The 24,398-nt window shown below is 26.7% G+C and overlaps 2 protein-coding genes across 2 annotated transcripts; one reads left to right on the forward strand and one right to left on the reverse strand.

Moving 5' to 3' along the window:
- The first annotated feature begins 297 nt into the window (after nt 1-297).
- Nucleotides 298-23,957, forward strand: LOC113549716 (serine-rich adhesin for platelets-like). Its single transcript, XM_026951157.1, has 10 exons — nt 298-566; nt 17,353-17,459; nt 17,526-17,706; nt 17,788-17,917; nt 19,278-19,421; nt 19,498-19,575; nt 20,987-21,074; nt 21,170-21,273; nt 21,367-21,469; nt 22,279-23,957. Exons 2-10 carry the CDS (start codon nt 17,402-17,404, stop codon nt 23,556-23,558), a joined length of 2,166 nt encoding a protein of 721 aa, XP_026806958.1. The 5' UTR covers nt 298-566; nt 17,353-17,401; the 3' UTR covers nt 23,559-23,957.
- On the reverse strand, nt 12,285-12,533 carry LOC113549717. Its single transcript, XM_026951158.1, has one exon. The coding sequence runs from the start codon at nt 12,531-12,533 to the stop codon at nt 12,285-12,287; it is 249 nt and encodes an 82-aa protein (XP_026806959.1).
- Nucleotides 23,958-24,398: the final 441 nt, after the last annotated feature.

Genomic DNA, 24,398 nt, shown 5'->3' on the forward strand with positions numbered 1-24,398 from the left:
ATGTTTAATTCATATTCATTTATGTAGTTTTTTACTTAAACAAATAATAATATCCAATAATGAGCAAAACAATGTCTCATATTTTAGAATAATTAATTATTAGATATATTACAATAAGAAATAAGAATATAATATAATCAAAAATAAATATAAGAAATTATTGTGTACGCACACAAGGGGTGTACAATAGTTATGGAGTTGCATGATACATTTGGCGACACTGAAAATGCAGCTGTGAACGACCCGTTATGTTTTTGTTTCTCATTCTTTTTTTTATCATTTGCAGTCGGGCCGTGTGTCTCGCGCTAGTGTGTTAGTGTAATTGTTTTATTTCTTTCATTATTTTGTAGTTTGTTTTAAAATTTTATAATTTTTATTGTGAATTTTTAATTTTTCTCTTTAGTGTCTATTTCAAATTATTTTCCGTTTAATTTATAGTGAAGTTGCTTAGATTGGTGTTAAAGTTTATAGAAAATTTCTCAACTGTATCTGACAAGAATATTTATCTTGTTTAATAATTATAATGAATCATCAATGGTTCAGCAGAGACGTTTAAAAAATTTAAGGTAAGATTTGTGCGTTTAAAACATATTAATTATTTCACATATTTCGTGTGTTAAAGAAAACTATTTTGTAAAATAGTAGATTCCTAGGTATCTGACATCAGTAGTATTGTATTGCAATATTTTATATTCAGACAATTTATTTTTCCCTATGTGTATTTGTTAAACTTACTAGTTTATTAGGTGGTGCATTTTAAGTTAAATTAAGTTAATCTTAATTAAAGAATCTTATGTTATAAAAAGTGATACTGATGTTTTCGAGGTATCTATATTAGTCAATACTACATACCTATAGGTAGACTTAAGATTTTTTTTTAAATATCAAAATCGTTTTTAAAGTTGTGTTTGTGTACCAGGCTACTTAATTGATCTTATTAGGTTATACTAAAAAAAATTCATAATAGGTAATTTAGTGCTTACCCAATTTCAAACTAATATTTACTCAGATAAAAATATATTTGAGTATTACAATGTAAACAAAAAATTATATTATTTTGAAGTATAGTTAAATATATGAGGTATTTATGACGGTATTTATCATTATTCAGCAATGTACTTATGTTAGTATTTTCAGTATTGATACCTGGTCCAATATTTTAGTTAATTAATGTACCCACCTATTATTACATATTAGAGTTTCTAGTTATTAATTATAGACAACATATTTTAGTTATTGGATTGAAATATTAATGGTTTTAACAATTATGTTAATAATATTTAATGATCTTATTAAATTATGACATATAATCTACCTAAATAATGTTAGTTATATTATATTATCTATAATAGGTATTTAATTTACCAAAACCAAATAAAACTAAATCAAGTATAGAGATAAAAGTATACATTATTGAAACAAGGATGACAAATAATACACAGATAAACATAAAACACTTAGATACAAACATTTATTTTTAAATACCTATGAAGTGTATAAAGATTTAAAAATTATTTTGATCAGATAATATGTATATCTATATCATAAATTAATCATTATATTTTATTTTAGATATCATTTAGTTTTTAAATATTCTTGAAGATTTAATATCTAACCTTAGTACCTATCATCTATAAAAAAATTTTAAAAGTAAAGAAAAAAAAGTATTATTTTGGGATATTTTACATTTATTATATTTCTCACTCCAAAATGACCAATCTTTTTGTTTGTTAACTGCAAAAATTATGTCTGAGAACTATTTTTCATTGTCTCAAAAGAAAATGATGCCTCTACTTACTTTATTAAAATTTCATAGATGAAAGTGTCACTAATGACTAATAAGTAACTTTTTTTTCCAAGTCTTCTTTGTTCTAAAATTAAAATATGTATGTATATATGCTTATTGTACAGCAATTTTTTCTATTGTTAAAATAAAATAAATAAAATGGCATACTAATGATTGTGAACATTCAATATATTTAATTATTTTCTGTTTGGGCAAATGACTTAGAATAGACATTTTTTTTTAATTATACAACTTTTGTTAGGCAATATTTAATAAAATTGAACTATTTAATATTAATAAATATTACTAGGTATACCTACGAGAATGTTTTGACTACTCAAATATACAATAAATTAAGAAAATAGTTAATGTTAAGAAAACTTGGGTTGATTAGTATTTAGTAATTGCTGAGATAGTGAATTAATTATTTATGTTTAATTAATGTTTATAATACAAATTAATTGTTCTTTGTAGAGAGGAGTACCTAATTTTATAATGTTTGATAATCTATACAATATGTTATAATTTTAATATTTCTCATTAAATAATATAATATTTCTTCTAAAGATATAATAATAATATAAGAATATTACGAGTGAAACATTTTGTATTGTAGGCGTTTAAACTTAAAAGTACCTATTTTTTTATGATAAAGAATTGACTTGATTATTATTATTTAATATTTAGCTAAATATTTACCAATATACCTAAACACTTTTTATTTTTTTTTAAATATTTATTAAAACAACTAATAGGTAGGTCCATAGGCGTGTCCAGATTTTTGTCACAGAGCGTGCAACCTGGTGCGTACCCAGGGGACTAATGAGCTTTAGGTTAGGGAATATCTTAGTTTATGGTGCCACTTGAAATCACAGGGGGTGCAGGTGCATATCATGCATCCCCCGTCGACATGTCTATGGGTAAGTCTTTATCAAAAGCAATTCATATTTTTTAAATCTTAATCATATAATCAAAATAAACATTGGGTGATCTATTTTATGTAAGACATTGATTATTTAAAATACTATTACTTAACATTTTTGAAAATATTTATTTACACAATTTTAAATCGTATAAAAATGTTTTTTTTTATCTTTATAATTGTTATGTCAACGTGAATTTTTAATTCCTTATTTCAAAGCTGAATATTTTGTAGAATACTTCGATAGTTCAAATAACATTTTGGATGAGTAGTTTATGAGTTATAAGTGGTTATAAGGCAAGTATAAACACGCGAATGTGTCAAATGGAGTCAGGAGTTGTACAGTGTTTTTATGTACATTACAAAATGCTAAACATAACATTCTAAGTTATAACGTAGGTATACCTAATTTGATTTTTATATATTGAAATACTCCAAATAATAAACAAAAAAAAGACGTCGTCCAAAAGAATAAATTTAATTTATGATGATAGAAAATTATAAAAAAAAAAACAATTTTTTTCAAAAGATGTTGTTTTGTTATGACTTAAAATTAACTCTGAAATTAACTAATAAAAATATTTTTAAAACGTAAACGTTTTCTGAAATAATTAGTGTTACATTATAGGGGATTACCCTGTATTTATGTTTGAACTGTGAGCAAAATGTTATAGTGTTTAGGGTTGAGAACAAAACCTTCCAAATACCTGAATATCTGCATAGAAATCATACATTTTTTGGACAAAATGTAATTATGGTTTAATTATTTATTAACTAATTTCGTTAATATTATACTTCTATAATGGTTAAGTATTTTAAAAATATAAAACAGTCTCCGATAAACTAAGCAACTGAGTGAATTACGAAAAATTAGAATTTGCAAGTTAGTTTCCCCAATTGCTACATACTTGTTGTGTAATGTGATATTTAAAATATTAATTATAAAGACTTTAATTATTTTTGCTAAAATGAAATTTTTTAATAAGCTAATTTAAGATTTTATTAAAAATATATATTTTATTTAGATTCATTTTGAATGATTTTTTTGTAACTAGATAATAGGTATTAACAAGATCAAATGATAAGATATATTTATTGGTTATAGATTATTTTTCAAAATATATCAAAATAATGAACTTAGCCCGTACTTAGAATACTTATCAACATTACTACGATACATCTGTAATTATTCAGCGTTTATTCTTGTTAAAATAAAAATGAAAATCTATGGTTTAATACAATTGTATAATTCAGTTTTTAAATTTGGATATTTCCATCCTAGTTATAATACTATTTATTCATTTAATTCTTATACGAGTTGTTTAGTTTATTATATAATATTATTTCTGCAAACGAATAAACGATTAGGATAGATATAATAAACATTTTCTGGACTGGAGAAAAAATACCTCATACCTAATAATTACGGTGTTGGTATAAAATTGTTATGGCCGTTATTTCCGTATAAACAATTAGATTATCAATTCATCAATGTTTAATACTTATAATAAATTATACTTAGAGGGTTAGAGTCCTATAAATTTGAATTTTATATGTATAAATATATTATATTATTATATTTATTGTTTAATGTTTATAAAAACAGAGACTGATATAAATTTTAAGAATATTTATAAAAATATAAATAATACGTAATACAGCTCTCAAAAACATTAATTTATATGCAGAATGATGACAAACATTATAAATAATTTTTATATTATTTTCTTTTTCATATTTCTATTTAAAATGTAAAATAATTTGGGTAGGAGTTAGGACTACTTTTATAATGTTTTATTTCTTGAGTCCCGCCCATATAATTACTCGATAAATAAACTGGAAAAAGGTGCTAGGATAACTATTGTTTTTAGACTTGCTAGGTGACAAATTATTTTTGTTCACACATCTATTGTTGTGTTAGTGTTGGTTTATTCCATATAATGTAATAAAATTATTTATTTATTAATTCTTAATTGAGAACTTTCATTCTTAAATATACATATACTCAAATTTCATTTAGATATTTAAAAAATTATTTTTTAAATTCAAAATTGAATAAAGGTTCGGTTAGATTATTTTATTATATTATTAATCTCAAGTTTAAGTACCTTTTCTGAAAATTCCTTCATATCTCCCTAAAATATATTAAATTTATATAATTTATATATTATATTTATAAAAATAAATTATACATTAATAAATAACAATAATAATATATTAATTTATCAACTACTGATAAGTCATATTAATAAGTAGATTAAAACTATATTTATTAGATTAAATGTAAGTAAAAATATCACTTCTTTTTAATTATTTTATTATGACATAATTACGTAAATATTCAAAATAAACAAAACTTTGGTTATTATTTATTACTTATTTAATTGTGTGACAAATCAATGTCGATAATTGTTATCTTTATACTAGATATAAGTGTATGATACTGAGTATACACATGCTTATGTGTTTACATGATAAATTTGCAAAAAGTACAATGTGTACAGTTCGTTATTAACAGTTAAACCAATAAATTAATAAATAAATAATTAGCTTCTGCTAATTAAATCAAATTTATTTTACACACTAATTTTTACTTTAATTTTATAAATTATTTTAGAAATAGAGAACAAAAATTAAGTCACGTACAACAATTTAACGGTACTGTATGTAGAGAGTAACAATTCGCAAATATAATAGAAAAAACCTGAAGACTCACCTTGCTATAAAGTAGTTTTCGGTAGTTTTCAAGTGTACATTTTCATTAAATTTAATGTAATGGTAATGTTGAATTTTGTAATAATTTAATAATAAATTGAATTCAAAAAATGTTTTACGAAAAAAAAAATTATTCTAAACAAAAGTAGTGGATGAATCAGTATCTGCCATTTATTTCTAAGTTTAGTTTATGCCATATTAAAAATATTTATGTAATTATTAGTATTTTCCTGATTTGTTAAATAGTAAAGTAAACCTACTGTAATTTTAACTAATTTCATTTTAAAATATCGCTTATAACTTAAAGTTAAATCAATAATTTTCTAGTCAGTACTACCGTCCCGTATTATAATGTGAATAGGTTTGAGGTAGATACTAGAATAAATAGTTAAAATTTAGTTTAAAATATATACATGAATATTTTATTATAATATATAGAAAATTCAATGATAAAAATGTTCAGTTTTCGATTTCTCTATGTTTAGGAAATCTTAATATATATGTTTGGTGACAATTTTAAGTAGACTGAAGATACTCGAATAGATAATTATCTTTCTATGATATTCTCTTTTTGAATAAAAAATAAAAAAAAATTAATGAATTTAAAAGAAAAACCGATGTTGCATAAATATTTATATTTTCCTACAATTTTTTATCAAATTTCCTCAATGTTTTAGAAAAGTACACAGATCGATTTGCTTAGTATCAGGGACCTGCTTTAATGTTAAAAATTGGATCTAATAGTCTGCTATAAAATATGATAAGAGGTATGAAAATTACATTGATACAAAAACAAATGCATTTATTGAAATAGTAATTTGATATTTAAATTGCATTTTCAATAACTGTCCAATTGTTTGAATACTTAGAGGTAATATTAATTATTATAGTACTCATCGTATATTGTATAAGTTATAACCTTATAATAATAGCTGTAACTTTAAATTTGTATTGTATTTTAATAAAATAATAACTTAAAATTGTCGTTTTTATGTGTTAGAATTATGTTCAAGAGCTAAATAATGTATGTATTTATATATTATCAATTATCATCTATTTTCTGCTAAGTATTATTAGTTATTCATTATAATTTAAATCATGTAAATATATATTATATATATTATATATTATGCGTTTGAAATTATAATTTTCTTACTTATTCTCCATTTTTATTCATTTTGAAATGTTTTGTAATGTTGCCAACATTTGTAATTCTGACTGTTTTAAGTATACTTTATAATTATACATTCCCGATTGTTGATGTTCTACAACTAAACAATATACCATTTTAAATATTAAGTAAAGAATCGAGTGCACTGATTCATATGTGTTAAATTTAGTTTTCGTATTATCTTCTTTCTATACAAATTAACAAGTAAATTTATAATTAACATAGTTAGGTTAAATTAATGAAAATTTCACATTTTTTTTATATTTGTGATACGTATACAAGCCATGTTATCCGATATTCGTGAGGTTTTCCGGTGGTATGTTATAGGTAGTATGATGTGTCCCTGCGTAGGGTTCATAAAGTATCGGATATCAATGATTTTATTATTATAAAATGTTGCTATTATTTAATATATTTTTCAATTGTTTATATTTAAAAAAATTTTTAGTTGCCTATATTTGAATAAACTATACTCAATACGTTAATTTTAAAATTACAATGTACAAAATAATGCCATTATCGGAAATTCATGCAATATAATTTGTATTTGGTGCATAATTATATAATCAATAATCAATTTTAATTATTTAACTATTATCTCTACAACAGCAATATTATTATAATCGTAAAGTATTTAAATTTATATAATATGAAAATACTTTACAGCCATGATAAAGTTCATAAGCTTGACGTAATTTGTTTGAATCAAACCCTTAATCAAACATACTTTATTAAATCTATATAATCGAATTAATTATTTAAATTGAAAAAAATTGTGTCGGGACCTTCTAGGCGACTAAAATCAACCACTCAACACAATTTAGTGTTCTACCAATACCCAATGATTGATTTTTTTACTTAAGACTCTTGAATATTAAATATAAGCCTTGTTAAAATATAATCACTTTGTATTGTAAAATAATTATTTACATATTTTGTGCGTAATTTAAGTGGTACATATAGTGATTCTTTTAACCTAAATAAACTGTCATTATCTTGAAATGTATTTTCATTTATGATATAGGTTAGATATATTTTTAATTTAATATTTCTAAGCAAAATATTCGGCAGAATATTTATATGGTGTATACAAATTGAATTATGAAGGATGTGTCAAGTAATTATAACTTTTAACTTATATGTGTTACTTATTTATGATAAGTAGAGTGGTAGATCAACAATTTGTGGGGTACCTCAGGACCACTCCACTTGGCTCTTAAAAACTTTAAAACGGTACTTAAAACGAGTTAAAACTAATTATTTATATACTATTGTTTGAAATTAATTTGTTACAAATATAATTTTAAACACTACTTTAAATACACTAAACATCAATAAAGAGTAAGCGTTATCAAAGAAAAAAAGCTCGTTGTATATACGAGTAAGTTATTATTTTATTTATTATAATATATCATGTTATATAATATTATATTATAATCTTTGATGAAACTGATAGTATTTGTACACACACACACACACACACACACACATAATGTATAAATATCATTTGGGTTAAAATTATGATAGCATGAACAATTTTTTTCATTCAGTAATGTAATAGTTACCATGAGGAAGCGATTTGTAGTTTTGTATTTTCGGGTAGCAGTAAGGTTAATACAACAGCTAAATTACAAACTAGGTAATAATTTATTGAAAGTGAATATTTTACTTTAAAATTCACTTGAACATCATTGTAAAAAATTTAAAAATAAAAATATTTTTAAAGGCATATATTTTTAGTATTGTCTACTTATATATTATGAATATTTGAAAAAAGTTGTCGTATTTAAAGTTACTGAAAACATTTCTAGAATAAATTTATACTAAGCAATATATTTAGTTTTTAGTATAATAAAAAAAGGTTACATGAAACTCAAGAATATGCATTTTTATTTTATTGCACCAGTTTAAACTTTCAACAATTTCCTAATATTAATTTTTGAGTTAGACTGATGATTGATCTGCGTCAATTATATATGTATATATAATATATAAAAAGTATCTGCGTTTTTGTTTTATTATTTGCGTGAGAGTGTATGGCTTGTTAAAAGGATGGCGTCCTCTTAACAGTTTTCTTATTTTAATATTAAAACTTTATGTTACTTTATTATTATGAATTTCTTACAATAGGATTATATGATATATTATTCGATGGCTAGAAGGATATATTCTCATTGTTATTTTGTTATTAAATGCATATAAACTACATATTGAATGACATAAATATCAACTATAATTATCATGTTTTGTATAAATATAGTACTCATAAATTGTTACACAAGCAGTTAATTCAGTGCTATAGTTAAATCAAAAAATATGGGTTACTTCTCGGGTTACTTAAATTTCATAGGATCACCTTCATTTTGTTCCCCAGCGTAATTTAATCTGGTTTCAACATCACTAAGTCGGTTGCCTGCACGTTTAAAAGATAACGCACGTCTCGAGATTTTTCCACTTATTATTTTATTATTGCTATTACGACTCTGCAGTAAAAAAAATATAACTGAGTGGGCGATGCGCTTATTGTAACTGCATTTGTGCTCTTGAATATGCGTGTCAATATTATTTTACAGACATACTTTATAAATAGACTTAATTTATTTACATATAAATTTTCATTATTATTGTATCAACTTTTTGAACAATAACAATTAAATTAGAATGACCTATTAATTGTTTTAAGAATTCAGTTGTATAGTATTCATATTTACTTCTTATACTACCTTCTATAATTTAGTGTATATTATGTAATATGTTAATTCAAAATTCAAAAACTTAAAATAATGGAAAAATCAATAATTCTTTTTTTTACACTTTAATAGGTAGTTATATATTTTTTCTAATTCTGCAATGTGTAGTCCTTTAGTTTCATCACAATCTTTTATCCAAAAAATATAGATAACAATTATATAGTTAAAATAGATATTAATAGACAATTCAATGTTTATATATTTTTATATTTTTTCGATATTTACCCGTAAAATAATTGTTTCCCCTCAAAACAATACTTGATATTTTATTATATTTCAAAAAAATAAAATAACAATAGGTACTTATAACTTTCACCAAATGCTTACATTATCATTTTCATTATACGATAACATTTTCAAAATTGTTTTAATATTCTTAAATTATTTACAGACAATACATTTTCAGTTTTCTTTTGTTGTTTTTCTATAAATGTTGATTAAAAATGATTCGCTTGGCAAACATTTAAAAAAATTTAATTAAGATCCCATAAAAATTATTCTTATATTTGTATAAAAATATAAAAATACATACAAGCACAATTTTTTTTTGTATGTATTATTTGAAGACAAAATTCGTCAAAATCTTAAAATTTTAAAACTATTTTGTAGTTAAAAGTTCTTAAAAACTTAAATATTTGTATTTAAGTTTGAAAATTGAATACATAATTCTTCTTGAATAGTTCGTGAAATCATAAAATCTAAAAAATGTTTTAAAATAATTATTTTTTATAGATATTTTAAGTTCCAATTTGGACAAAATTGCTTATTTAAACGATGAATAAAAATATGTTAATTATTTTGTTATAATTTAAAAATATTATTCGTAGGAACTTAAACTTGTATACCTATATTTTATATTATTATGAATTTCGCTGTAAATTATTATATGCAATAACATTTTTGATTTATTTCAAAATATTATTTATTTATACTTTATATAAGTATTAGGTACTTTGTACAACTATATCATTCTACTATAATACTAAAAGTTAAATAAATTACTTTAATAGCTATATAAAATAAACATGTCACTTGGTGATATAGGCTGAAGACTGTTTCTACTCAGAATCGTTTTTATGTAGGTACAATGATTTATCATTGAATTCAAATTTAACACACCTATATATTAGTGACCCACTTAACACCTAATGTACAGCAGAGCGGTATCCAATTATCCACCTTTTATCAATTTACCCTGAAAATTAATAAAAATACTTTATTTTTTAATATATTTATATTTATCCTAAAATTATGGTGTGGTAAAATAATCAAATACGCTCTATTTTTTTTATATATATTTATATCGTATCAAGTAAGAGATACACCTGCATGTGCTGTTCCTGACTTCCAAACATAGGTACATTATACCAAATTTTACGTTGACAACAATTTATTTTTCTCTACTATATTTAAAATTAAGGTTATTGACCAATTATTAATTTAAAGATAAGATTATGTACTGAAAATCATAGGCTTTTGCGCTTTTGTTGATTTTTTAAAATTAATTATAAAACAACAAGTTATAAGCATTTTAGAACTGTACATTTTAAAATATCAATAAAAGCCTCAAAGAAGCCTTTGATTATAATCTTATCATTACATTTTATAATAGTTCAATTCACTACCAAATTTATAAGCTAAATAGTAAAATGGATTATTGTAAACATAAAATATACTATATTGTACATGAGTAAGACGGCGAAGATAAGCACGCGGGCGTGGTATCTTCTTAATTTATTGTATTCAAACATTTAATAATTAAATTCAATCTAATATTTAATAATATTGTCAAAACAATGTACCTAAAATTTGATTTAATTTCTTATTTTCAAAGAAACAAATTAATATATTTTTGCATTATTGGATTTCATATTATACAAAAGCCGGAAGGAAGATATGGGTTGTTAAACATTACTGATACATACTTCCGGTAACCATGATCATATCCGTTCAATCCACCTATCTCGATAGAGTGAGTATAGAAAAACATTGGATCGTTTTTATAATAGTCGTTCGACTCGTTTTACAACGCTGTTGGATTAAAACTGCGCGGGCGTGACTGGTTCTCTATTAAAAAAATAAAAAAACATTGTTATGAAACGTAAAATACTGTGTCTAAATAAAATCGCCATGTGCATAACCTATAACATATTTGGCAAGTTTCTCACAGCTGCCCGTTAGACGAAGGACATCGATATTATAACTGATATTTTTCAAATTTGATTATTTAATTAATTATAGAGTATTATAATATTTTTAAATTAATGAATATTTAAAAAATTGAAACGAATTAGTTGAATGAAAAAAATAAATTAATATCTTGAATTAAATAGCATTTATTATAAATTAATTGTAATACAGTTATGTATCTAGAAGGTATTTTTTTCTTTTATCTATTACTGGAAATTAAATTTTAAAAATGAATCAATATTGTATTAAATATAATTATTTATTTGGAAAATATAATACTAAAGTATAGTTACACATAAATGTAATCATATTACATTGCTTAGAAAGGTAATAAAGATAGAAAAAATTACTAAAGGTCAAGCCATGGCCACGAACGAATTTGCGAACTCAGTTTTGATCCTTATATGGCCAATTCTAGTTACTTAAATAAATAGTAGTTGTTAAGTGGTTTTCAGGTGTTCCCAACATTTATAATTTTATGAAAAATTTTTTGTTATCGTTATAACTTCTGTATTTCCATTTGAGTATTAATAATGACTTGGCCTGGAAGCATTGTCACGAGTTTGGCCTACTATAGTTCATTGTTTCTTTTCTATACTTCAACTTAAAAATGATCATACCTTTTATGGAAGCTAACCTAACAGTTTTTTTCCGATACAAAATTCATTATAGTATACGAAAACATTTATTTTTTTATGTAAATAAACCAAAATACAATTTGTTTAATTTAAATTATTAGCACAATCTTGTTTAATCCCACTTGTGTTTGTAATGTTCTTTTTCTTTCCTCCTTCTCTCGGCCCATAATTTTACATTTGCCTCACTGTTGGCAGCTTTCTGGATTAGATAAAATATAGGTGATGAAATTATAGTTGCTCCAATGAACCACGGAAACATCCAGTGATTATTGAAGTGTAGTTTATAGGGAAACTGGACAACCTTAGATGTGAATGTGTACGGAAAAATCATCTTACGGCTTAACTTTTCACCATTAGCCATCGTTAATTTTTATTGTTGTAAGAAGTAGCCAAATGTATTTTCGTATTGACTTCTGAAATCAGGAATTAATCAGGTCTTGGAAGAGTTATACAAATTAATTATTATTAGATAATATCGTATTTCAATTATTAGTCAGAGAGAAAAAAATATGTTTGGTCAACAAAAATAAATACCTAAATACAGAGTTATACTATTTAATTGTTCACTGTACGTCTGTTGTATGTTAATAATGGTTACAATGGTTTTATTCAAATCGACATAACATTTATAACAGTTATAACCATAGTAACAATGTAAATCGCTAAACTTATTTTTACATTAATAAAATATATTTTTTTAATATAAACATATTTTACCTATACTCGCGCGTGTATACTAAATTTATATTGTATTATTGTATTAACGCGCGTTGATATTCATTGCTATCACTAATTACGTTATTGAACTGAGCTTATATTGTGTTATAAATTATAAATATCATTATTATCTATTATGCTAGTATGTATTTTATGATATTAAGTATTAGTATTACGTTATTAAATAGCGATAAGTTCATCAACAATGATTCTAATTATAGTAGATCTTGATATAATTATTATTAAACAATTTAAAAAATTTTAATCTTCCCATCTTTTCAAATATTAACGCTTTTTTAACAAATAATTGTATTCAACCTAATTGGTTTTAAATATTTGTATTAAAATAATATTTTGCGGAAATGTAATTTCCCCAATATTGTGAAAATTACAGAGAAATTTCAGCCAGCACAAATCCTAATTTTCTTGAGTAAAGAATTGTCTATCGTTGTTACATGATTGGAGTTTTTCATCATAACATTACAATTGCAAATTCTCTAAAAATAAAAACAACACAATGGTGGAAATTTAAAGACTAGTCATTTCTATACAATATAATCACAACTATAAAAAAGAGAAAGTGGGTTCACATTTCGGACTGTTAAACATTACCGTTGTGCTCCGTGCCCTATACATAAATAATATAATTATTATATTATATTTACTTTGAATTTTCTGATTGTCTATTTCCTTAAATGTATTATTTTAAAATTCTTGGAAATTACTGTTAATATTATTGAATTAAGTATCAAGTATAATAGTTGTATTATTATTTTATTTAAACGTAATAAATTATGTATTTTATTAAAAAAATTAAATTATAATTATAAGCAATGTATTAATTCAACATTTTAAAACAAATTAATATTTCATAATGTATGTAAGTTATAACTCATAAGGCATACATTATATTATACATTGAAACGGAAATGTTTTTTATGTATAATGTTAAAACTATTAGTAGAGACAATACAATTTATTGTCATAATAATTATCTGTAGAATGACTGTAGATAGTAATAATTTTTACATTAATAGAATTGATAATTACTTGTTAGTTATCTATACACTAATTACCAGTAGCTGAGTTTTCGTCACTACTTATTGATAGTTTAATAATATCACTCGACACTAGTCATAATATATAATATGCATTATGGCTATATTAATACCATTAATTTTAATAATAGTATAAGTATAATAAAAATATATTTATTAAAGAAGTTGTTTTGTCATCTATCACAGTTGAAACCTGAGTTTTCGTATTTATCATATTTTAAAACTTTTATTATTTTTTTTAAATTTGGAATATCATGAAAATGTAACATCTTATTTAAACTACACTTTTACACCATACATAAATAAAATAAAATAATATTATATACATACGTATAATGATGCTATATACTTATAAATAATGCAATACAGAATTTTGTCAAACTTTCGCTGTAAAATTGATTTACACTAATCTTACAAGATCAATCTGCAATAAGATTCGGCAATCTTATTCTTTATGCAACTACATTAATTATACACTATTTCCAGGTTTATGATAATGAATTAATTAATATATAATATCAAAGTATCTGTTTATTTATTATTTTGTATTTATATATAATATTGACGAAGTAAGAATAACTTATCATACAAATATAGTTTAATTATTAATTCATTTTATACTATTAATATTAATTTATTATTATATTATTAATTATGTACATTTAACCACAATGTATACATAAATATGAATATGTTTTTTATTTATACATTATTCTATAAATATGTAATGTATAATATTATGCACAAATTTCTCCTATGCGTATTTATATTATATATGCCTACATATTTTTTTGAACTAGAGAAATTTGATTTAACGATAATATTTGTAATAACAAACATTTTAAGTATTTATTTATAGAAAAAGTTAAGTTAGGTTAGGACGGTTAGGTAAATTAAATATTGTGATATATCGACATAAAATAGTTTCAGGATTAGTTTTTTTTATGTCTTTGGTATACCAAGTATCGACAGACATTTTGATGATTACTTAGGCTCTGTTGTATCAGCTGTGTATATTTATAATCATACTAATTATTATAGCACACAGCCGCCGCAGCCAATACTAATAAGTGATTATTTATTCATCCTTTTCCGATATGTATACATCCTTAGTAAATAAACGCAGATAAATTTATATTTTTAGCATTTTATAGAGATTATTATTATAGGTACATTATATAATTATCTCTTATAATTACGCCCGAGGCAATGGCGTCCGCAGGAATTTTTAATACCTAATTGTTCATTAACATAATATAAATTCTTTTTAAATCTAATGTATTTTTTTAGATAATAAATGTATATTCATAATAATAAACTAATAGAAAATAACCAAATTAGTTCAAAATTTACTAATCTCAATTGTTAGTTATATTGCTGAACTTAACATCAACACGCTATCAGTTCTAACCGTCTGTAATCATGTCCGATTTCAACATATTTTTGTACAAAAATATCCATAAATTGATTTGGATACTATTAAACTATTATCTTAATTATGTGATATAAACTTTATTTAAAAATATTTTTATTTAGTTGGTTATAGTTAGAAATTTAAATTGTAAAGTCGTTTAAATATTTTATGAATTAGGTAGTTAATATTACCATACAAATAATAAATAAAATATCGATACAAGAATATCATAATAATATTAAAAAATGTATTTAGTTTGGATAATCTATAAAGTAAACCTTAAAAATAATATTTCGTTTACATTATATTTAATATGCTTTCTATTTGGTAAGCGAGCAACTGATATCTACGCGTCTGCAAAATATAAACATGTTTGTTGTTTCTAAACATCAACAAAATCTAAATAATAAATAAGGTGTATAATATATATTAAGTACATTATACATATAATTTAGTTACTTTATTCAGTATTTTATAATTCAAAATCAATACTTCGATTTAATCAATAAAGAAAGACTCAGTTATTTGTATATATTATACCTGCATAAAAATCAACAGTAACAAATAATCCTAAATAATATAGTATATACTATATAATATTTATCACCATTTAAAAATATCAGTTAGGTATAATAATAATATGATTATATTATGAAAATTTATTAGCAAAGATAATAATTATCTATATAATAATTATACAGACATTTTATTTGTAATATGTATTTTATTTAAATAACTTGTATAATGGTTTAAGAAATAACCCAACTAATTAACTGATGTCACAGATTTCTATAATAATATATTATAATTTATTTAATAAAATCTAATATTATATACTTATATCGTAGGTAGACCGTGCTGTTATTTTGTTTATTTAGGTTAGCTATTTTATGGTATAAAAGACAACAGCTAATTTATTAAAAAAATAATAATATAACATACAATTATACATATTATTTACTTTAAACGTGATATTTTGATCGTAAACTAAGTATTATACAATCTTTTTGTTAATTTTAAATGTAAAAATATTTGAATCACGAAAAAATGCAGAAAAGTATGTCGGTTAAAGTTTAAATAAAAGTAGTTTTTACTTTTTAGTATTCGATTTTCAATAAAAATAAAAAAAAATCACTGTGTAGTATATAACATACAGGTACGGCACACTTGCCCATAATGTCTATATAGGTTTTATATAGTGTAAAGGCAATATAGTTAATAATCATACTTGTTATGTTATATGTTACTTGCAGGCTAACATTAATGCCTTTATAGTTTATACAGCACACATATAATTAATAGATTAGTTTTACTACACATTTTTATACTTTTCTGTTATTTTTATATTTTAAAGTATAATATATTTGTGATACATACACATAAATTGCTCATTAGTTATACTGATTAAGATATACGCTAAATTTTGATGTACAAATTGTGTTTTTATTTTGCTCTTGTATTTTTTTCTTTTAAAGTCAGCCAAATCTTATAGTATTAACATTCCTAATACATCAACAATTACATCGACAATACATTACCGAGTCTAATTTTAAATTTAATTATATCTCATTTTTTATATGTCATATGTCAATTGTTTATTAAAGCGTAAACTATATTTATTAAGTATCCACTTGTCTTCTTTTTCATTGAGTCGGATTATATTTAGTTTCAATCGACGTTTATATCTTAGTTTATAATTTTGGCACGATTTTATATTTTTGAAGACAGACTATAGTTTTTAAAATAACGGCACATAAGTTTTCATTTCTATTTTGCGTTCTTAATCGAAAGGAAGTGTTCAGTATATAATAATGTATATTAATACAAAATAGGGTGGCCACATGTTTTTCGTATTTGGCGAACAGAGGAACCTCAATTTATTTATGTATATAATGATGTTAATCCCACAAAACAAATAAAAATTAATGTGTTTTTTTTTAATGATCAAAGATTTTAAACAAATTGATTATTTTTATTGTTTTTTGTTACAGCTAAATGCAGTGGAAAAAATAAAACAAACTGTATGATAATTTACACATTATGTCTTGTGTGCGGGAATCATCACCGCAGTCGGAACATGTGGTCAATCAGAGATCAGGTAAATTAAAGATCGTTAAAGTAAAAATTCATTAAATAATATTTAAAAATTTTAAAAACGCTATAGAACCAAAAGTACGTCGATTTAATCCACTCAGACGTCTGCGTCAAATGTTCAAACGTAAAGCTCATAGTCCTGAACCCAATGAAGTTAAGTCATGTGACAACATTGTAGAACCACCTAGTTTGGATACGTCTAGAAGTCGTTCGACTAGTCAGCTGATTGACGAGCCATTTACCAGGAGGCGGTATGTACAAAGAATGAAGTTCTTTATTTATCTTTTACGCTCCAGGGCAACGTTTTAATGAAGTTTTTAAATTAATTATAGAAGCTTACACTCCACTATACTAAGTGTTAGCCATGACAGTGTATTCAACCCTGAACAACATTCTGGTCAATCCGATTCTGAATCTGCTGTATCCGTACCGCGGTTAGGTTTTCCTCAAGCCAATATACAGGTAATTACAAATTCCATTTTTGGTTTCATATAAAATTAATAATAAACTTAAGAAAAATATGCTTTCATTACTATATTATAGGGATTTTAGAATATTATATTGGTATTATCTAGCAAATTTTCTCATTGTTTTCAATACCTGTTAACATTCATTAGTATTGTTCGCTTTAATTTTTTAAATGACCCAAAAGACAATAGCTAATTTCCGTTTAATTTGCCTAACACTTGTTTTCTAATATTTTTCAAACAAATCATTTACTACCATGTAGCGTTCGATGAATTATGTATATTTATATAAAATATAAAGTCGTTTGAATGATGTAGTGTGTTGCTATTCAGATTTACTGTCTAACTCTCAATTTGTTTGTATCTTCAAAACACTTAAACGCATAAGTTCCTTTTAAGAATTCTTGAAAAAAAATATGGCTCAAGTAAGTAAATAATCTTATAGATCGTTCTAAGGTTTTATTGTTAAATTTAACAAAAAAACATTTCTAGTTTAAAACACTACTTATCTGAATTCAACCTGGAACCATAATAATATCATATTTATTAGTTTGCGTGCAGTTTACATTTTCTCTCGATTAAAACTAGATAAGCGAGGTTGATGCGCGCGCTAGTGCATTAATGACCTATTATATTTAGTATGTGTACCAGACACTACAATGGCCCGAAGCATTTCGAATAGGGAGAATTGCGGGAACCCAGCTGACCGTGACCTTTAATCAACACTGTATAGCAAACCACCATGTGTAACGCCCTGTTGTGATACCTTCTGTGTCTGATGATATTACTGCTATTATATACTTGATAGTTTATTCTATTTATTATTTATTTTTTTAAACTTATGTTCATCATACTTTACGTATAACTATTCAATTATGTATATTATTATAATGGTAATTGAAGCTTATTTAAATGTAAGTTTCATTAGTTTCAATAATTACGAATAATAACTTATACTTAAAAATCAAAAAAAAATGTTAATTAACTTATGTAAATTTTAAGATTGAACTTAAATTTTATATTTTCGTTTATATACTGTTAAACCTAAAATATGTTAGAAACCTAAAAAAAAAATGTTGACCAGTTTCTTTTAAAAGTGTAAAAAAATGTATAATTAATTTTTTACATTTCACACATCCAATTATTTGCGCTGGGGTTACTAAAGTGCACAAGTGTGAACAGTGCTCAAAAATTGATACATCTAAAATGTGGTGTGAATCTAGTTAACACACCCGAAAAAATTATGTACAAATTAATTATATTTATATGTTTATGAAATAACAAATTTATTTTTAGTAAATAAATTGTGTTAAACTATTTAATTTTTTACTAAAATTATTTAAACTCAAATAAAGGCTGAATTACTAGAAGCGGTAAGAAGGCGAAGAAAAATTCAAGATGACGATGATAGTTTTGACAATGAAGATTTAGGACTCCCACGAAGTCCATCAATGCATTCTCCTACTATTGCCACTGGCAACGATCTCCGATTGAGCAAAGTAAGATTATATAGCTTAAATGTCTTTTTACCAAACTCATTCTAATAGCTAATTACTTTTAAAAATGTATTAATAGGAGCTGATAACTAAATCTTCACATAGTACATGCAGCGATGGATCACTCCTTAGCATGGGCAGTTCCGAAATGGATGAAGTATGACATATATATAATAATTAAAATAACTTTATTGCAACAATAATAGATCATACGTTTTATAAAAAAATAATTTAAATTTTAAATATTGCAGTATACCGTGTAAGCTAAGTTTGTGCTAGGGGAGCGATTCTTATCAATTTACTTTTAGATTTGATAATATAATGTATTAATACTAATTTAAAATATACTATAAAATAACATTGAAATACAATATGCAAGTAAAATAAATATAAAAATATAGTTACTTATATGTAGTAAAATGTAAAATATATACTTTATATAGTGAGTTTAAAATTAAAATTATAAATCAAAACGCCTAACGTAGTTTTTAAAAGATCTCAAATTATAATAATTATTTACATTAATATTTAATAGTAATATTAATTAAAGTTAAAATCGTAATAAAATACATCATACATGATTAGAGTACGGTTGAATAAAGATTAATTCAAATTTGAAAATATTTAAATGTACTAGTTTTTATTTTCATATTTTGGTTTTAAAACGAGTTTGAGAGAGAGGAAGATCGAAGAAGAGGCGGATAAACAGAATAGAGGAAAAAGTTTATGTAAATAAAGAAGATGTGAGGAGTAGAATCCTATAGAAATTTAGGAGTGTAGGACAAAGGTTAGGTTAGCGAAACTCGAAGTAAATTAAGAAAAATAAGAAAACTAATTTATATAAATTTGATAAAAATGAATTTTTAGTACTTTTTAATTAATTTTAAAATAAAAATATGAAAAGAAAAAAAGAAGAAGAAGAAGAAGAAGACAGTTTATAATATTCTCTTAAAGTTCGATATTAAGTAAATTTACTCTAATATTATCAATAAATTAATCGTAAGTAGTAAGAATCCAATACATAAATTTGCCATGTTACTCATGTGTTAGACAGAAATAACACCCAGGTACAACGTCCTCTTAACGATAACTTGTTAAATATGCCCAGAAGGTTTTTTTAAAATAATTTAAGTACAACTATTAATTTAACTATGCTCTGTCCAGTAAAAGAATATGAAACTGCTTCACAAAAGTCAGATCTGCACATTCCAAGCGACACCCTGCCATTGAGACCAGTTCCACTCGAATGGCAGTGTGTTGAGTGGAATGCGCAGAATCTGCGTGTTTTTCGCTAGACAAAGTACAGTCATAATTTATTTTATAATTGAAATATAAAGTAACTTTTATGCTGAGTAAGTTAAATATATTCAATAAAATAATATTATGCGATATTAGTTTTTAATTGATTTTAATTAATATTATTAAACCATGTAATATCACATATTTTTGTCAATTATTTAAATTTAAATTTCTATTTAAATAACATTTTATACTAATAGAAAATAAAATATAAACATGTACTATAAACTTTAAACTGTTATTTTTGTTAAATACAAACTTTCTTAAAGGATTCTTTTGGAGCTCACAATTCTCGACATTCGTCAAAAATATCGTTACATGACAAGCGCACATCTCAAACTCATTTAGACAGTTCGGGTAAATGTCACGAGCATCATTTAATATATTTTACTGTTATATTGATTTATATCTATACATGTAATATTTGAACCTATGTATTATACTTTGTGCAGACGGTGACTATTCGACAAGTGTTCCTCTTAGTCACGATGTAGCTAAACACCGAATGGCGATTAGGCCCAAAAGAAAGCACGGCAACCCTCGCAGCAAAAAACCGGTAAGTGTAAATGACCTAATTGCGTTATTTTGGATTTTTATATTCACATTAATATACCAACGACGCGTATAATCATCGATGTTTTTCACTCAGCTGACTGTGACAAATGCTCTTCCCGCGACGCCCGAAGTGAACGAAGAGCACTCGGGCCGGTCAACTTCGCCCGAAACCAAGCCTCAGACTGCCGACACAGCAGGTATATACAATTACGGCCAAAGCTATTCCGCTTATTATCCGAGTAAATTCAAGGCTAAACAGCCGTCGAAAAATAACGCTTTTGCTAAACCGAAACGTAAAATACCGAATCGACGGTCCCGCGCTTTTCGTCTGTGCGGCTGTCTCAGCCGTAGCCGTTCCGGCGCATATCGCGTACGAAATGACACGCTACCGTATTTCGTGCGAAGTTCGTCCGTCCGCCCAGTCGGATTTAACAAGATTTCTCCTCCGTTGTCGATTCGCAAAAAACGACAATCACTCCCACGACGACGACCACCAACACAACAACAACAACGACCACGACAAATCGACGTGACCCAAGGTAGAATTAGACTGAATTTATACGCTTATCCGGAAGGATATTTGGCGTTTTTGGAGAGTTACTTCGTGTGTACTAGTACAAATAGTGGTAGTAGTTGTGGCACGAGTAGTAACGTCTGTGGAGAAGATGACACAGTGTCCAAGAGAAAAAGACTGTCCGCCATCAGCGAAGAGGACGTGTGTCCCCTGTGCGGGGGTTCCGTGGACTACACAACGATGAAAACTGCAACGACCAGTCGATGGAAAAACGCATTGCTAGTGCCGTTTTAAAATTTAATGTTATTGCTATGATTTAAACAGATTAATTCGCGCGCGTTATTCTTGTTTGGGTCTAGGACAGGGCTTATGAAATAATAGTAATAACCGCTTTTTCCTTTTTTCGTCCGCTGCAGCAATTTTTTGGTTTTATTTTTTTTTTTTACTTTGCACTCACTACTACTACACGTGTTTATCTATTTTTGTTTGCAGATGGCACCACCACCATCAGCACCGTCACTTCGAACACTAAAACCACCACCACTACCACCACCACCACCACCACCACTACCACCTCCTCCACCACCACAACTACAAACGACACGGTCATCGCAACTGAGATGCCGGACGTTGTTACCGACACAGCTCGCATCGCCACTCCCTCGACGGCCGGGTCTTGTGACTTAGACACATCGGTGGACGAGATTTCCGTGGAGAACGTGCCGCGGCGCGAAGAGGGTTTTTTCCACCGCTTATTGTCGCGCCGAAGCACCAAGAAAAAAGCTTCCGCGGCCGCCAAGTCCGCGTCCACCGAAGACGTGGACGTGGACCGGTTCCTGTTCGACGAGACGACGGGCGCGAGGCCGCGGCAACGCGAAGAACCTCCGCCGGCCGGCCGCATGCAGCTGTCGTATCCGCCCGACATGCCGCCCGACCACCGTCCTCAGCAACACCGCGTACCGGCGGTACCGTCGGCGGTGGCTCACGCTGAGGACGTTTTCGAGCCGGACACGTTCGCGCCCATCAAACAGTCGTTCATTATCGGACAGCATCACTCGCACCACATGGCCACCACGGACGACGAAGCCACGTCCAGTGGCGACGGGTCGTCCGTCCAGAAATCGTCGTCGTCGGACAGCGTGTCCAGCGCCGCCCTGGACGAATCCGTGGACTCGGCGGCCGCGGTGTCGATGACGACGACGGCCGAACGGCACCGGAGTTACAGTTCGAGCGACTCGGAACACCAAGTCTGCGGCACCGACGGCGGTCACCAACACCTGCGCCCGGTGCCCGCCCCGCGACCATCCAAACTGTACAACGGCGGAGGTGGCACCGCGGCCGACGTGGTGGTGCGCAGGAAGAAGCGCGACGATCAACAGCAACCCGAACTGCTCAAAGTGTTCGCCCGGCGGTCGCTGAAGTTGGGTAAAGACGGCGAACCGGAATTCCTGTTGTTGGCGGCCGAGGTCGACCGCGGCGATGACGGTGACGGCGGCGACAATAAGGCGACGACGCCCTCAAACGGCGAGTGGCCGGTGGAACAACAACAACAACAACAACAACAACAAGTGCCATCCGAGGACCGCGTGGTCGTGGTTTTGGTGGACAACGATAACCGCCATGCCGAGCACGTGGTGGTGGACGTCAACGAGAACCAGACGGTTGCTGCGGCGACGGCGGCGGCGGCGGTCGAGGTCGTGCCCAAGTTCAAGCGCATACAGCAGCGCCGGGAAGAGTGGGAAAAGCGGCTGTTGCAGCAACAGCGGAACTGAGCGGAAAACCCAACTTACGAGTTCTGCTCCTAATTTCTCATCCTCTCCACTTCCACTCTTTTCCGTTTGTTATTATGATGTATTTCACCTCCCCCGACCGACGGGGGGGGGGGGCTGTTAACTGTTTTCGAGCAATACGATAAGTATAATCGTTTTTTTTTTATTATTATTATTATTCCTTTTCTATATAGAACGGTGCTAGATGATGGTTGTTTACTTTTTACCCGAGTAGCCTTATGCGAGAGACTATAATACAATTAATGATATTAGGTTGTGACTTTCGTTATTTTCGTTACAATAAACACGTACCTTGTAAAAATGCAATATATATATTTTGATAAAAAAAAAAAAACTTGATAATAATAATTTAACAGATATTACCATTTTATGAATTTAATGTTATAAATATATGTTTGTGTTATAAAAATTATATATTTTATTATATATTCATCGTGAGAGAGTATAATATTATTGTAGTTACGTTGATTTGGACAAATATTTTTTCATCAGATAGTCATATATTTCAAAAAGTTATTTAGATAATATATATAAATAGGTACTTATATTATATTTACATTTATTGAGTCTATAAAGTGATTAATGTTCTAGTAACGATGTCTGTTTTTCGTTAATTTTTTTTTTCATAACTTTTAATCTGTGATTTCAAAACGTTTAAGACATTTTTTTAAATAATTATTTTACCAAAATCTAAAATTTAATAATTGTTATTTACCTTGCCCAATTTGTTTTCGTTGTTAAAGTTCCTTCCTCTTCATCAATTTATTACACTGTCCATTATTTTAAGTATTTAATAGTGATTTTTTTTATACATTCTGTTTA

This window comes from Rhopalosiphum maidis, chromosome 4 (assembly GCF_003676215.2).
Source record: "Rhopalosiphum maidis isolate BTI-1 chromosome 4, ASM367621v3, whole genome shotgun sequence".
Classification (NCBI taxonomy): Eukaryota; Metazoa; Arthropoda; class Insecta; order Hemiptera; family Aphididae; genus Rhopalosiphum; species Rhopalosiphum maidis.